The 16745-nt window shown below is 55.3% G+C and overlaps 1 protein-coding gene across 6 annotated transcripts; it reads right to left on the reverse strand.

Annotated features, from left to right (window-relative positions):
- On the reverse strand, positions 1–12553 carry ADAR (adenosine deaminase RNA specific). 6 transcript variants are annotated; one of them, XM_086768290.1, is made up of 16 exons: positions 11727–12131; positions 11338–11482; positions 8988–10523; positions 7495–7681; positions 7259–7416; positions 6736–6877; positions 6327–6544; positions 5914–6070; positions 4756–4927; positions 4066–4159; positions 2534–2662; positions 2290–2423; positions 1614–1796; positions 955–1169; positions 569–696; positions 1–259 (listed from the first exon to the last, which is right to left on the reverse strand). In XM_086768290.1, the coding sequence occupies exons 3-16, from the start codon at positions 10436–10438 to the stop codon at positions 19–21; spliced, it is 3609 nt and encodes a 1202-aa protein (XP_086624416.1). In that variant the 5' UTR covers positions 10439–10523; positions 11338–11482; positions 11727–12131; the 3' UTR covers positions 1–18. The 6 variants fall into 6 exon arrangements, with proteins under 6 accessions (XP_086624416.1, XP_086624418.1, XP_086624415.1 ...); XM_086768292.1 differs by lacking the exons at positions 11338–11482; positions 11727–12131 and adding an exon at positions 12535–12553; XM_086768289.1 differs by lacking the exon at positions 11338–11482 and having other exon boundaries at positions 8988–10520.
- Between the last annotated feature and the right edge of the window lie 4192 nt (positions 12554–16745).

Here is a 16745-nt window from a genome sequence, read left to right on the forward strand (position 1 = left end):
CACGCGCAGGGCGTCACGTCATGCATCAGGGAAAGAGAAGTTCTCTTCCTCTTGGGGTTTGCGGATCCAGCCGCCGTAGCCCATCTCCTCCAGCGCGCTGAAGAAGCACTGCTTGGCTGCTTGGTAGGCCGTGGCCGCCTCCTTAGCATCCGAGTACACCGAGAGGTTCTGCAGGTCTTCGCGGTTGTTCTTGGCGCACAGCTGCTGGAACAGGGCAAACATTTTCCTCTTGGACACACGAGACACCTCCAGCTTTGGCCTGGGAAGGAAGACAAAGGCCACAATGAAGGACATGACACGCAGAAGCACAAAGAGGAGCAGGGGGCACAGGCCAAAACCCACAATGGGATGCCTGCAAGACTCCTCGGCTCAGCCGGGCTCTGTTGCAGGGTCCAGGCCGGGCAAGATTTCGTTTTGCTTCAGGAGCGCTTGCTTACGGCAGTCCGAAATTCCCCTCTCCAACCCTCCCCACACGTAAGGTGCTGTAACAGCGCAGAGCGTACTCGTGACTTCAGAGCCGCCCGCCTTTCCCCAAGAGAAAAGCAGCGTCAGGAAAGGCTCTTCTTACCCATCTACTTTCCCTTTTGTGCCATCCAAGACTTCAACTTCGCTTTCATCAGCAAGACACCAATTCACCGAAGACTCCTTCGTCTTGCCCGTCTGCCTTGCAGAGTCATACACGCTGACTCGCCCAACCTGCGGGAGGGTAAGAGGGCTTCTCACCACCGGCCCTGCTGCGCGAGCTCGCAGGTAAGCGGAGCCTCCTGCCTCTTCCACACCTGGCAGGCAGGGCTTCAGCTCACCCCAAACCCCTGAGAGCAGCAAGCACTGCGTTCTTGCTAAGCTGAAGGCTACGGGGACGACCTCGGGCTCGTTTTTCCGAGATCAGGTCATTGCCAGCAGCCCCCAGGCACTGGAGGATGACACAAAAGGGGCAGGTTTCTGCTCATAAACCTCCTGACCCCAGCTGGAGAGCTGCTGCACGACCCCACTGCAGAGCGAGGCCCGAACCCAGGGGCGTGGATGGAAAGACCAAGAGGAGCCAAGCTGCAGTACCTCAGGATGGTTAACACGATACGGAGCCCGGAGCCTTTCCTGTAGCACGTTCCCATCTCTCGCCACGCGGCAGCAGATTGCACGTGTTAAATGGCCCTGACTGTACAAGTAACCTGCGAAGGCAGAGGAAGGCACCAGGAAACAGGATCAGCAGCACGGATGATGGATGGGCCAAGCCCTGAGAATCACAGCGTGTCTTACAGGCCCCAGAAAACTTGTGGCCATGTGGATCAGCACCAGCTGTGCGTACCTTAGATGTGTAAGATGAAGGTTTCTAGACTGCAACATTTCTCACCAAAGACACAAACAGGCAGCTTTTGTCTCACCCTCCTAGATCACAAGTGCCTTCTACAAATCAAGAACCTCAGAGGAAAACCCGCTGCACCCACAGCATAAAATCCACAAACTCCCTTTTCACTCCCGAACAGCCCAGCTCTGCCAAGAACGACGTTTCAGTCTGTTACTCCCACAGCCTCCACAAACAAGCGTTTCCATCTTACTTGTCGCTGCAGCCCAGCACATCCACCCCAACCCAGAAAGGACGGCGGGTCTCGTACCGAGCGTAACAGAGCTGAGATAAATCGGTTCAATGAAGTGTGACAGCAACGCCCCTTGCAAGCCAAGTATATTCCAGCGTAAGATTTTGTCGCTGCAGGACATGGTTCGTAACCGCTCCCCATGCTGGATCCCATCCCACGTGGGCACAATGTCACTCGACTCCACAGGAATGGTACCTTCCCCTGCGCAAGAGAAGAAGAAAGTTTTTTCTGTAAAGAGTCAGATATTCAATAAATGACAACGCCATCAGCAACTGCACAAGAAACTATTTTCTACGCACAGGCACGGAGTGACCTCTGAAGCCAGTCTGTCCCCAGGTTCCGGGAACATTTTCGTGTTACATGAAAAAGGGAACTCGGTGCTGATGGACAAGTGATTTTTCCCATGGCGGAAGCAGAATGAAATAGCACTTGAAAGGGAGGTCAGAGACAAACAGCTCTGCAGTAAACTTGAGCTGTACTCTTGCCAGTGTGGCAGTCCAACAGGCAGAGCTGGGAAGGAGAAAGGACTCCCTCCAATGCCCCCAGTCCCTTTCACCGACCTCCTTTGGTTCCTGGATGGTTTAAATCCCACAACAGCACCACACAGAGCAGAGTAAGGAAACCCTGGAGCTCCAGAAAGGCTCAGGGGAGAGGATCAGAGCCACCCCACTGTGCACAGAGCAAACGCACTCACCGTTCTCCACCTTGGTCCGCAGCTTGCCTTGTTTGGGGTTCTCAAAGAGAGGCTGATGCTGGGCTTGCCCCACCACGCTCGCCTGATCGCTGCAGGATTTATCAAAGAGCGCCCCGTCTCCGCAAGGTGCTGTGCTAGAAAACAAACGCTCCCCAGGTTAACCCTGGCTCTCTGACAACAGCCAGGGCCAGAGGAGCGACAGTGCCACTGACACTGCTTGCTCCCTGCACAACCCCACACAAACCTGACGTAGAGGTGAAAGGTAACGCTGCTCTTTATTTTGAGTCTCTTCTCTCCCGCTGGCTCAAAAATGCTTTCCTCTGCAGAGGAAGGGTTAGACGGGTCATACTTCATCAGCTCGCTATAGAGAAACCTGAACAACAACAACACGGCGTCAGAAGGCTGCTTTGCTGCTCAGACATCAATCCAACTGCTCCCCGTGCCCGGGACGGGCAGGGTCCCGAGCTCTGCCTCTGTCGCACTGCTCCTGCCGCATGGGAGAGCAAAGACCGGGAGCCGTGGCTGAGAATACTTCGAAGCCAAACAGCGTTTGTCGCTACAGAAAAGGCATGAAACCAAGCAGATTTCCCGTCATGCAGAGGACACGCAATAGAAAATAAGCATTCTGTCAGGGGAGCAGAGGGAAGCGCTGGCAGGAGAGAAAGGAGCCTGGCTGGCTGCTGCTCGCCTGCATCTGATCCAAGCGTGAAGAAGACTCCAAGGTTGTTCACCTAGCACCTTTAGTCAGCACCAAGTTAGCAAACAGCCCCGCGGGCAGCTCAACACAAGCAGTATTATTAGCACAACCCCATGATCTGTTTACAATGACTGGGTCTTTTATGGCTGCTTCTGTTCAGGGACAGGGAAAAACCTTGAGGTCTCCAACACAGCGTCAAGGACTAAAGAAAAACTGCAGCTCCACGGAGACTTCTCAAGCAGATCCTGTGCAGGGACTTATTTCGCAAGAAGTGGAGCTCACCATGCTCATCTCTGACAGGCTCTGCTGCGCCAGAGAAGCCCAGCAGCCACGACTGTCGGGATCAACAGCTGAGACAGACAGCAAACACGAGCGCAACCCTCTGACTTTACAGCTTTTCGGGGCCTGCCCTCAACACCTTCCAGTGCCGAGGAATGCACAGAGTACAGCGGCAGCAGGCAACGGCTTTAAGAAAGCAGCTAGCTTTGCTGCTGGTAACCGGAAGGGCCGACATTAACAAGGCTCATCCAACTGCATCGCACTTTAGTTTTATTAAAAAGTGCCACACTGAACGTTTATAAAGAGAAGAGAACAACCAGGCAGTTTAATTGGGAAAACCCTTTCCAAACGATGAAAAAGGATTTCTGACTTATCAAGGCAAACACATTCAGTATGTTTTCCTGAAGCCTTCTACCCCCACACGCAGAAGGGCCAAAAGGAGATCTGGCCTGCAGGCTCCCCAGCACCTCGGCTCCAGACAGAGCTGTGCCCAGACCGAAACAGCGCGTTGCGCGCTAGCCACGCAGCCTCTGCAGGATGCTTTATTTTAAGAAGATCAGACACAGCCCTTGGGCTCTCAGCAAGTTTCCAGTTCGGTACCAATTTGGGCACCATTCAGGCATAGCCCCTTCTCATCACAAATAACTTCCCTCTATTGAACTACACATGGGTAAACAGTAGTGTCAGAGGATCACAGCCTCTCAACACAGCAAGGAACCGTCACAGCTAGCTACGTCCCTCTGGAACGGGTCAGCACCTCTTGGGCAGGCCCCCCTCTTTCGGGTTTCCCCTGCTCTCACCTCAAAAAGCCTCTTCGAGAAATTATTTCTGCATGACAGTCATTCACAGTCTCCCCCTTCAAGCTCAGCTCTTCTCCTTTCACACAACGGTTACCTGAAATAAATAAAATAAAATAAAACAGGCAAGCGTCAAAGTCAACATACAGCTTCACAGAAAGGAGCAGGGCTTCATCTTGCTTCAGATTTTACTTCTTTGGGCTCCCGAGCAGCAGCACACTATTAAAACATTATCCTGATCCATGCAGTCAGGAAAATAGAGGGACAAAGAACACACACTACTTTAGGGACAGCAGCGACTTAAATCGCCGGAGGTTGAGGGGCAGCGTCCCCTCCCGAGTGCTTTTCAGCTCACCACTCCGGGTGGAAGCACGGCAGCTAACCAGGAAGGGAGCTGAGGTACGTGCGGCTGAGAGAAGCTGGGGATCTTGTGCTGTACAACGCACGGAATCCATGCTCTGATGCACAGCCTAGCGCGTAGCCATGCGAGCAAAACTGAAGAGCAATGTAGCTGCAGGCACATTCCGTTTGTTCCCTCTCTATAACCAGATCACTTGTGACACCACGCGTGCCCTGGGAACGTTTTTTGCCCTCTGAAGAGGCCTACAGCAACGGCAATTCCCTAGTTGTAGCTGACAGGGAATCCAGCGGGGAAGTGAGACTTCAGCTTGTGCTGGAAGCAGCTGTTCGTACCCGTTCCGATGCTGATCACCACTCCCAGGCCCTTATTTCCTTTCCGCATGACGATGGCAGCCAGGATCTTCCGCCCCAGCAGACTGTGCTGGATGCGAGCAGTGAGGGTGTTGAAGCGCTGGTGGCTCAGCATAGCCAACTGATCGTGTAGGGTGCTGCCGCTCACGGGGAGCTGGAACGGGGACACAGGACTAAGGCTAAGAGATCAGAGCAGGTCACAGAACAAAACAGCTCAAGAAGTAGCTAACCTGAAGCACAGCTATCCAAGGCAAAGGCAGGAACACAGGAAACAGAAGCTACAGGCAGCGCCATTTGGGATTGAGCGCATGTCAAGGGGTGGGTGAAGTTCGTTTAGCTATTTCTGGGAAAACCCTGTCCAACGCTTTGAACGCATCACTAAAGGACAGCGGCAAGCTGTCTTCCTGAGGAACAGCCTCCCGAGACTGCCAGGGGAAACTCCCGTCGCAGAGGAACAAAACCCATCTTGCCTGTTCCCAGAGACTCAGCCAAGGAAATCTGTTACCAGCTTTGGAGGAATTCCTTCTCCGGCTGCCTGCGAGGAGACTGCACAGTCACTCCCACTGCAGACAGGCACTTGCCTCCTCTAGCACTGCTGACTGACAAATCCTCCCTGATGGCTTTTCTATCTAGAGCCACAGCTGCTGCGCTCAGCTGTGCAGCCTGCAACACAGCTTCTAAGAGACCACAGAACTCTTAAAGCAGCACAGGTTTGGGACAGGCATCCTAACAAGAGCAAAGCTCTGGCTGTATCCGATGCATGGGTTTTTGAGCTGACATACAATTTTTAATGCAGCACGAAGGAATTCGTAGGAGGGGGGAAGGAAAAAAAAAAAGAAAAAAAAAAACCTCACAGAATTAAAAATGAGCATGTTCCTGCTCCACCACAGGAACACATTTCAGTAGCTTGTGGAAGAAGCTGATTATAATTTAGATCTAAAGCAGGGGCCAGCAGGAGGGATGAGTACATCTGTGCCCTGAGGAAACATCTAACCCACTTTGCAAAAATGTCAGCTTATGAACACCTTCAGAGAACAGAGATCTCACAGTTGATCTTGAAGGCATTTTTCTGCCAGACTGAAAGGCACAGGACAGACAGGGCTACAAACACGGTCGCAGCTTTGCAGGAAGAGGATTTACCTCGGTGTTGTTCATCCCTTCCATGCGCTCAATCTTCTCTGATTCCCCAATCAGGACTCTGAGCGCTGCGTCGGCCGCCTCCTGCTTGCCCTGCTTTTTATTGTGTGCGGTTACAGCTGGGAACCAACGGCCTCCAACCTTCGCCTGATAGACAAACCTATAAAGACGGCAGCACACCTCTGAGAAACCAAGAAATCTATGGATTTCAACCTAGTTTTTTAATTCTCTAAGTGGAGAGAGGAGAGGAGCAGAGGTAGCTCATCTGGACATAAGGTTTGGCAGAGGCAGCAGCTAGGCAGAGGAAGCAGCTCAGCCTGTTGCTATCTTGAACTGCATCAGGAATTTTGCGTTCTCTGCCCTTTCTCCAGGACAACAGCAACAGAATTTCCTCCCGGACAGACGCAGCTACTTACTTGGGGTCATGGGGAGGTCCTGACTGGTCGATGAGTTTGAACTCCGCAGCAAAGCCACTGGAGCGGGCGTACTCCAGCAGGCCACTGATAGGATTGACATTAAGGTATTTGATGAGCTCCCCAACACCCTTCGCTTTCACCGCCTTGGTTTCATCCGGAGTGGTGATCCATGGTCCAGAGCTGTGCGTAGACTGGTCACCATGGGGCTTCACGACAGGCTAGAGCAGAGTTAAACAGGAGGAGGCTGTTAAATACCAAGCAGCTGGTATCACCGCAGGCCAAGGGCGCCCAGCAAAGCTCTGCTAGAACCAACACATGACCTTGTGGGGTGAAGTCCAGAGGAACAGGAAATAAAGGGAGGGGGAACCCAACCCAAAACACCGGGGTCTTATAAAGAAGCTCTTTGTACCTGTTCAGGCAAGGCATGGGGTACAGACTCTCCAGAGAGAATCTTCACAGCAACGTCTGCTGCCATTTGCTTTGCTCCCTTCTTGCTGTTTCCTACCACAGCAGGGAAAATTTGGTCACCCATTTTCACACAGTAGCTGAACCTGACAGGACATTACAGCATATGAAAAGTGTTAAGCATACGTGTCTCAATCTGTCTATTATCCCCTTCTCCCAGTTCAAGTTAAATCCTTCTGGAGTATCTCCAATTTAAATCTACCAGGATGGCCCAGTAGAGTACCACCAGGTAGGGTACAGGACTGGAACCTGCTCCTGGTCCGGCAGAAGAAACAGCATCCTTTCTCTGAGAAAGGGCATTGCTTTTGGAGGCAGATGTCTCGGAGGAGCCATGCCCAGAGTCCTTGGATAAGAGGAGCATGCAGCTAGGTGTGTGACGAGTCCAGGAACGTGGGTAGCATGCTGAAGAGGAAGGACACTAAAAAAGGGTTTCTATCATCCCTAAAGCTGACAGCAGCATGCCATACCTAGGATCATGAGGCGGGCCTTCCTGGGAGAGCAGCTGGAATTCAACTATGTTCCCCGATTTTTGTCCGTACTCCATTAGTATGCTGATAGGGTGCTTCCCAGGAAGCAGGCTGAGATGAGCTGGTGCAGATGACTGCTCTGGCTCTGAGTGCAAAGGCTACAGCAAGACGGAGGAAACCAGTTTCAGACTAAACACTGTTTGACCAGCCTCACACGTGAAGAAAACAAGACTCACCAATTCCAGTTCAGAGTTCTCAGAAGGAAATGCCTCTTCACATTTAACTCCACTGTGTCTTCCATTCTCCGCTTCACTCATCAGGACCTTCATAGCGTTAGCTGCTGCCTCCTGTTTAGCGAGTTTTTTGCTTCCTGCTTCTGCTGGTGGGAATCGGCGCCCATTAATCACTGCCTGGAACTTAAATCTTCGAAAGAGAAAACCAAAGAGGTAAATCGCGGGGCCAAAGTGTGGGAAGGCAGCTCTTGGAATTCAAGCGAGAAGGAAGAACTAGCTCCTGGCTGGGAGAGCAAACCCAGGCTGCCATGTGTGGAAGGCAAAAACACCAAGTGTGCCCCAACAGCTCTGCGTCTGGGCCTCGTTTCATCGCATTTCCAGAGCTAGTCATGACAGAGGAGCAGCTCTAGATTTTGGTCTGAAAGAACAGGATGGACTGCGTTGTTCCGCAAGCACCAGAAACTAACGTCTGTATGCAAAGAGCAGCTCGGTTATGTCTCCTGCCCGGGGATGAAGAAGGCTTAAATGCAGCCTGCACTGTTCCATCCCTGGTCATTTGGGGTCACTCGTCTCACCGGCATTTCCCCTGGCTATCCAGCACATTCACACCATCTCAGAGAGGTGTTGCCTCACATAAACCTCCCACCTCTGATGTTTCCGTCTCTCTGCTCCCTATGAACTCTAACAAACACAGTTTCTCCTCCATCCTCCTGCCCTGCACAGAGGAAACCTGCTGCTAAACGAGAATGGGTCAAACCAGATCTGGAGATGGGACGTGGGGCTGAATCTATTCAGGTCCCTCCTTACAAAAAAAAAAAAACAACCACAAAAAACAAAAAAAAAAAACCCAACCCAAACAAAAAAAAACAACCCTGGAAGCCTGGGAATTCCATCTTTAGAAATTAGGCCAATTTTCCTGTCTGGCGGATCTATTGACATACTACAGTGTGGCACATATGGTGCTTTGCACCATCTCGCTGGCGCTCACCAACAGCCACGGCTTAGCAGCGCTCTGGAGACTGACTCCGCAAACCCTAGCGTCACGCTACGTGCTCTGACCTGCCGCACCACAGAAACGTCCAGAGCGGGTTCACCTCGTCTAACCCAACAGATCTGCACCCACGGCACTTTGTTCTGGATTCCCTTTACTCCACTTCCAGGGCAAGAGCATTTGGAGAGGTGGCTTACAAATATCAGTTTCTCCCTAGGCAATGAAACTGAGAGGCCAGTGATTAAATGAGACAGGACCTAGCTGAAGAGATGAATCCCATCTTTGCTGCTCAAAGGAGGTGCAGGGTTGCCAAATTAATTTTTACCTTTGTTTTATGTTTTATTTTTTTTAAGCTGCTGCAAGGACTCAACTAGGCTAATCCTTCTGAAATGAAGTAAACATTACTGAGCAGGCCCTTCAGGACAAGGCTGAGTGGGTGAAGTCTGCTGAAGTCAGATCATTTCAAGCACAAAGACAGCGCAGGAAAGGTAGGAAGCTTTCTTACCGCGGCTCGTGAGAGGGTCCGCTCTGCTCCAGCATGGCAAACTCACAGTGCTGGTACGTGTACTGGGAATATTCGGTAAGGCCACTCACTGGGTTCTTCTCCTGACAAGCCATCAGCTTCTCTACAGGAGTACACGGCAAAGCAGTTTCAAACTGGGTGGCGTAACTGGGGGAAGACTGGGAATTCATGATGGATTCTAACTCATCGGACCGATCGTTGATAACGTTCAGATTATCTGGGATATCATCCGTGGCCCATTTGCCGTTTTCAGAGTTATCGTAATTACTCAAACTGGAGAATCTGGGCTTCGCATCCTCAGGCAGGGCTGCTTCCATGTCACTGCTGTCGCTCTGGTCAGCTTGCCCCGAAGGCTGCTGGCCGTTTTCTACGCTTTCTTCTTCTGATGCTGCCACTGCTGGTGAAGCTACAGTCACCTCCTGGGGACAGGGGGGAACAGAGGAAGGTGGCAAACCCGACTCAGGTGTGGGATCTGCCGTCTGCGTGACCACGCTGGCCTTCAGCCTCATCTGCATCCGCTCGCGTTTCCTGTCCGTGAGGGACCACCGCGGGGGGCTTGTGTTCTGCTTGTGGACATCTCCCAGCTTTTCCAGAGCGCTCAGAAAGGCATTCACGTCCTTGGCCCTCGAAAAGCCAATGTTTTTGGCGAGGTTGATTGCCGTTGTTTCTGCCACGCTGAACAAGTAGTTGCAGATTTTGTCCTTTGTCTCAGCCATCTCGAGATCAGTGTCTCCTGAGGCAACTGCGCTCCTTGCTCCTCCTCTGCTCTCACAAGCTGGATCTGTGTGACCACTGCCGTGGTCAGCAGGGCTCCTTTCTCTCCCCGCGCTTGGGCTGGCAATCCTCCACAGCGGTGACGTCTCTCCACCTTTGTGCAACTTGCCTTCCTGCAAGAGTTTATATAAAATGCGGTTGACCTCTTTCTTTTGAGTTTTAAGTTTACGTACAAGATCATGAACTGTACAAGTCTTCCCCTCCCCGAGCTGCCTGAAAATTGTCAGAATTTCTTCTTCACAGTCTTGCCCAGCAAGAGACAGTCTCTGGAAATTCAGCCTGATGGCACGAGAATCTCCCACCGACTCCTCCTGACGACTGTACTGAGGAGGGCAACTACGTGGCGAAGCTTCTACCCACGGACGCTTGCTGGAGACCCTATGCCATCCTGCTCTGCTGCAGCTGGGTTGCCATGTCTCTGCTGGAGCTGGTGCCGCAGCTCGCACGCCTCTGATGCGTGATTTGTTGTGTGATCCCTGTCCCTGAAGCAAAAAGGCTTCAGTGTCCCACTCTGTTAGGAACTGCTGGCGTAAAAAGGTTTCCTGATTAGTTTCTCGTGGGGTGTGAGGGCGGATAAAAAAACCTCGATTCGTGCTGGGGCAGCTAGGTCTTGCGCGGGTAAGACACGAGCCTCTGCCTCGACCAGCGCCTCTGTTCATAGCGCTCTGCTGGGACACTCTTGGGAACGGGGCCGCTGGGGCGCCGCGACTCACTCCGCGCTCTCCTGTCCTGAGCGGGCGCCTGCTAGAAGACAAAACACAGGAATTCAGAACCTATTTACACAACTGCAGGATTCCAGCAACGCAGTTGAAACAGCTTCCCTGCTACTCAGGCATTCCAAGCATCTTCACCTCATCAAGCTTTCCTGTTTTCGACCAAGTCTAAATCATTCATACAAACACAAATAGCAAACTCTGTGTTTGCCCAGCGTAGAACCCAGCCGACAGGAACTGCAGGTGAAGTTAACCACGAGAAACAGCTTCAGCAAGAGCGACCCTCCGCTCCCGCTGGACTGAATTTTAAGCCAGCTGCAAAGGGGCGGTTGGTCTTCTCGCGACACCGTCTGTTGAAGGCTCACCCTGCGCTTCTGAAGCTCAAGCGTGTTTCACTTCTCCGCCCTGAGGGAGAGGAGAATCTCAGACCCACTTTGTAACGGGTGAAACGGGGGCACACGGAGGTGAAGCAGCTCGCACGGTCGCACAGGACAGAGCTGCAACAGGCTTCAGTTTTCAGGCTCTGGGCCAAAAAAGTCTGAAAGCCCAAATGTCCTTCGCTTCCCGGGCATTACGTGACCTGTAGAGGTAAAGTATCAGGCCACAGGGGAAGTAAAGCGATAACAGAGAAATTGGATAGGCGTGCAGCTGGCAACGACATCAGAAGTTTTTTGGGACCGTCACCCAAATTCCACTCATATCACAGACAGTTGTGCTGCCCTTGGGCAGAGGACGTATGTCTGAGCTTTTAATACACTTTTTAAAAATGAGTAACCCAGCACAGCCCAGGCTCTTTGATAACAGCTGGCTGTGAAACCAAGGGGATAAAAACGTGCAACTGATACCTGCTGCCAGGTCCCCGTCATGCCTTCCTCCCGGTGACCTCTTTAAGGCACCCATCTTCAGAAGGGCAGTTTTTCCGTTGCAAGTCTTATCTTCGTAAAGCTCCCTATCTTCACCAAGCACACCCCAAGGCCGACTTAAATTTCCCTTTCATTAAACAAATTCATTAGCAGCCTCCAACTGCACCCGGCTGCCACCATCACGACTTTATTTTACCAACGTGGGCTCCACGTGCAGTGCTGGACAGGCTCAGTGCAGCGGGGGGGGATCCCCCCTCCCCAGCTCCACTCAGTGAATCCGTTTTTAAAAAGACTCCTGAGCCAAAGGCAGGACAGAAATCTTGGTAAGCAGGAAGAGGGTTGTTTTTTTTTTTAAAAAAAAATGCTCTTACCTCAGTCTCATCCACAAGCCAAATTCCCTTACTTTGTGAGCAAATAAAGGAAAAAAAGAAACCCTGACCCGCAGAACATCTCCCGGGGAGGGGAGGCGGCGCCGGGCAACCGGTCACCCCAGCAAGATGGCCGCGAGCGCCGTTTCGGTTTCGGTTCCCGTTCCTGCAGCAGACGCCCCGCCCCGGGAGCCGGTAGGGAGGGGACGCGGCTCTTCCCCAGCGGGATTTCGCGTTCCCCGACGGACGCTGGGCTTTGGAGAGGGCTTGCGGGAACGCCTGTCACCTTAACCTACACCCCAGAGCGGATCCCAGCGACCAAGGCAGGACACCGGCCGCTCCGCGCCCGTGTCCCATCACTTCCCGAGCAGAACCGCGAGGGGCCGGCCCAGCCAGCCCGCGCCCAGGGCCGGGGACAGCGGCAGCGCCCGCCGGGCGAGGTCCCCGGGGCCCGAAGGCACCGTGCGGAAGGCGGGCCGGGACTCGGCGGCACCAAGGAAAACACTTCGTTCTGCCTGCGAGGCGCACAGGGGAGGGCGCACCCCGCCCCACCGGGACACGGTCACGCCTCGTCCCCGGGGCTGCCGGCGCTGGAGGCCGAAGCGCGGCCCCATCCCGTCCGTGTCACCGGCTCGGCGGGAGCCGCAGGACACCCACGGGCCAGGCAGGGGGCTCGGCTCCGCCCCGCCCCGCCCAGGGGGCCCGCAAGCGCTCCTGGCGCTGCTGAGGGCCCGGCGGCGCCCAGGTGTTAACGGCGAACGCGAACCGGTACCGAGCCTGGGCCTACCGCCGCCCCCCCGCGCCCCCTTACCCCCTCCGCTACCGCCGCAGGTGCCGCGGCCGGCGCAGGCTGATGACGCAAGCGAGCGCCCCGCGCCTGCGCAAGGTGCGGCGAGCCATGCGGCGGCCATCTTCCCTCAGGGCAAAGCGCGGCCGCCATGTTTAGCCAGGGCAACGCGTGGCTGCGCCGCCGCGGGCCAGGCCTGGCCCGGCTGACCGGCCCCGGCCCGCTCCGCGGTGGGAGAGGCTGCTCAACCTAGATGACCTTTGAAGGTCCCTTCCAACTCTAACCATTCCATAATTCTATAACGTCCCCAGCCGCTCTCCCGGCTGGAAAGCGGCGGCAGCTCCCGCGGTATCCCGGGGCGCGGCCCGCCGTGCATCTGCCTGCTCCGCCGCCGGGCCGCGCATGCGCTGTGCGCGCCGCCCGCGTGTCGCTGCCGCGTCGGGAGCCGCCGCGGAGCGGGGCCGTCCCGTCCCGTCCCGACCCGTCCCGGCCCCCGTGGCCCTCCGCCCCCGGCGGGCCTCCACCTTCTGCTGTGGGCCCCCCATGCTCCCCGTGGGGCCCCCCCCTCTGCTGTGTGCCCCCCACGCCCTGTGGGGGCCCCCGTTCGCTGCGGCCCCTCCGCCTGTGGAGGGGCTCTGCTGGCTCCTGTGGGCCCTCCCATCCCTCGTGGGGCTCCCCCGTCCCCTGTGGGCCCCCCCGGGCTCCCCTGCCTCTGTGGGGCTCGGCCTTCCGCCCCAGGCTCCCCTCACCCCCACTCCTGGTGGGTGCGGGACTCCCGTCACCCCCACTACTACAAGGTTTTTAATGCCAGAGTTGCCCCTGCAGTTGAGGCCCGAGTCACATCCCCCTGTCCCACAGGCCTTTCTGGGAAGATGAAGACGTTCCTCTCTCTGGTCCTGAACCCGGCACAGCCTCCGGTCCCAGCGGATCCTCGCTTTTGCGGCCAAAACCCCTCCTAATCGTTTGAGTTGGAAAACTAGTGGCAGAGAACAGATTGTTCCTGTCTGCTGCTTTGCCGCGTGCGTGTAAATAGTTGTGTGTCATTTACCATCTGGCAGAAGGATGCAAGCACCGAGGCGGTGCTGGCGCCGGGTGCCAGGCAGGAGGGTGTACCGGCACCGCGCGTGGTTCATGTGGCTGGGAGGCCGCCGGCAGCTCAAGGTACAGCCGGCGAGCGACAGTCACACCTGGGACCAGCAGACTGGGAGGCCCCAGCCCCTCTTCTGCCAGGGTGGTAGACGCAGAGGGGAGCAGGGAGGGACGGACGTGGGCTCTGGATGTATTTTATTGGGCCAACTGCCTACACTTCCCCTCAATGAGCAAAACACGTGAGGACAAGCTCCTCGGAGGACCCTGGTCCCTGCCAGCAGCTCTGTGCATCCCAAAGAGGTGGTGGCTGCGTGTGCCTTCAGGTGCCCTGCACCCACCGCGGCTGCTTCGCCGTGGCTTTGCAAAGGTGTCTCAGTGAGCCTGGAGTCACCGCAGGCGCACGGAGATGGTGAGTCAGGCCCCAGAACTGCCAGGCTCGGCTGCTGCTCATGTTCAGTGGTGGTGTTTTGAAGCTGGAGTTGAGGGTTGTTCAGGATTTGGGTTTTTTTTTCAGGTGATTTCTGGATTCAGAGATTTGGGGGCTTGCATTTCCCAGTTTGGTTTTGGTGTGGGTTTTTTTTGCTGTAGTGGGGACACTCATTTTCTAAAAAAGGACCCCTCGTGGCAGCTGAAATTGTTACATCTTCATTCCTAGGAGGATTTGGGAGCACAGACACCCCTGCCTGGGATGAGGCTCACAGCAGACCTGCAAATGTCGAGGGTCGGGCACAACCGGTCCACATCTCCCACCCACTCTGCCGAAGCACGAATTACTCCGCAGCACGTGGAGCGCACGACGATCAGCTCCTCAATCTGTTCTTTTTTAACCCAGCCTCAGTGAATTTGATTCATCTTGGCTGCTGGGAAAGCAGAACAGGAAGGTTACGATGCTGCTCTCCGCTGTGCCGACACGATGTACCCTGCCCATGATATCATCTGCAGCTGCCGTTATGGGGCCGTATATCCTCTTGAATTGCAACAGCCTAAATGCGACAGCCACTTAATCGATACGAGTTCATTCTTCAGTCTCCTTCTTTATGGAAAATTGGGCGGACTCCCAGCCTGTTTCCATAGGAACGGGCTGGGAGACCGGGAGAACCACTGGCTGCCGAAGGCCGGGCGTTAACGCCACCGCGGTGTCCGCTTCGCGCCGGCAGAAGCTCCAGCGGCCTCCCGATGTCGCGGCCGTGTAAAGCCGAGCCGATTTGTGCTGGAGATAAGGAGCTGCTGGCTGATAACCAGCTTACGTGCGGGTACCTGCGCTGTCCCCGCGGGTTTTGGCGGAGGACAGGCAGGGCTCCTTTGCTTGCCTGGCACCAGCATCCTGAGATGCCGGGGCCCATCCTGTCCCTCTGTCCCCCTGCCGACTCCCCCAAACCCACGGCTTCCCCGGGGCTGAGCAAAGGCTTCCCCGCACGGTGGCAGCATTTGCTAAATCTCCAGCACCAGCTGGCGATGCCTCAGGTGTCTGCTTTGTTTTGCTTCCCTCTTATGAAATGAAATGAGAGGAAATAAATTGTAGCACAGCTCCCCCGCCCGACTTTCTGTTCAAATGCCAGTTTTCAGCCCGGGCTATTGTTCCGGAGAGTTTCATTTTAAACTGCTTTATTAGACACTCTAAAATATCACTTCCTCGCTCTTGAAGGCAGCCTGTTCCTACAAGAGAGATAAAAGCTGATGGCTTGGTTGCAGAGGGGACATTTTGTTACTCTCCTAAATCAGCTGACTGCATTTTTTTAATTGAAGGCAGCCCTGGGAGTGCTGGTGTATTATTAGCCTCACCAGTGCCTGTTCCCTTCCACCCCAGGGGCAAGCTCTGCTTTCGCACTGCCGAGGCAAGAGGTTCAATTGGGTTTTGACCTTCTTGCAGAAGCGCCTGTCAAGCGCTCCAGGCTCCCCGCGCGTGGAGCGAGGAATCGGGCTGAGTCTGTTCCCACGGCCTCCCAAACGTTGCTCACTCTCCTGTCTGGCTGCAGATGCAAAGCTGGGAACTGGCTTGGCAAATCTCTGTAACTCCAGGGCTTTCCGTTCCCCTCAGAGGGGGAAAAATATACTTTCTGGTCTTCCAGTAGGTTTTCATGGTAGCTGTAAGCGCGGTGCGGGTAACGCACAGGAGACACCGCCCCATCCTGAGCCCCAGGCTTCGGTCTGGGCACCACGGAAAGCTGCTGGTTCCTAGAAAGTGATTTTTTCACCCACTTTGCCCTCTCCTGCTCCTGAGGGGCTGGGTCCCTGCTGAGGAAGAAGCAGAGCTCTCTGGGGCACTGCACGAGCTTTTTCTTTCAGGGCTCCTTGCCGCCACTGGAGGAGTGAGTCTGAGCTTTGATACAACCCCTGCAGCTGCCATATCTGCGCTCCTGAGACATCAGCAGCGATTACTCATCTTGAGAGCTCTGGGTGCGGAGCAGAGGGGAAGGGGGGCCTTTGCCAGTCTCCTGGCACCTCTGTCCACGCCACGCTTATCCCCCTTGGGCATCACGGTGGCCTAGGGCTGCGATGGCGTGCTCCCACGGCCTTCGTCCTCAGCTCTGAGCTGCCGTGGAGCCCGGCGGGGACAGGCAGGTGGGGCTGGCACAGCTGTGGCAGGCGAAGGAGCCAGCGCGCTGACTCCCACGGCAGCTGCAGCGGTGGGAAGCCGCAGTTTTATTCCGGCTGTTACAAAAGGTACCCTTGAAAATAGGCAGGAGAAGGCAGACTGTGGCGCAGCCACCCGTGAGGCAGGGGATGCCACGTGAGCACAGCCTTCACCTTTAGCTCTTGGATGCTGATGGGCTCATCCGTCGTGTTTTTATAGCCATCCCGCTGTCGGCTTGGCAAGACCTACCCTGCCACGGTCTCCTCCAGCCCAGTGCCACGACATCCAGGGGCTCCTCCGGCTGGGAGAAGGGCCTGTGGGAAGACCAGCCACTCCCAGCGCGACAAAGTGTGCTTCAGACGCTGGCGTTTCTCCTTGGCGGGGCTCCAGCCTGGCCAGCCTCTCCCTTACCGAGTTGCCGTCTCTTGGGTGACGGCCAAAGCATCGCTGTAGGGCGTCAGACGGGGACCCCGGACAGACCTCGCGCCACCCAGCGCCTCTCAGAGCTTGTTCTTGGAGGGCGACCAGCAAGAAGGGGGTAACTGTCACTGCTCTGAATTAGTGCGCCTGA

Source organism: Chlamydotis macqueenii, chromosome 28, assembly GCF_036417535.1.
Source record: "Chlamydotis macqueenii isolate bChlMac1 chromosome 28, bChlMac1.mat, whole genome shotgun sequence".
In the NCBI taxonomy this organism is placed as follows: domain Eukaryota; kingdom Metazoa; phylum Chordata; class Aves; order Otidiformes; family Otididae; genus Chlamydotis; species Chlamydotis macqueenii.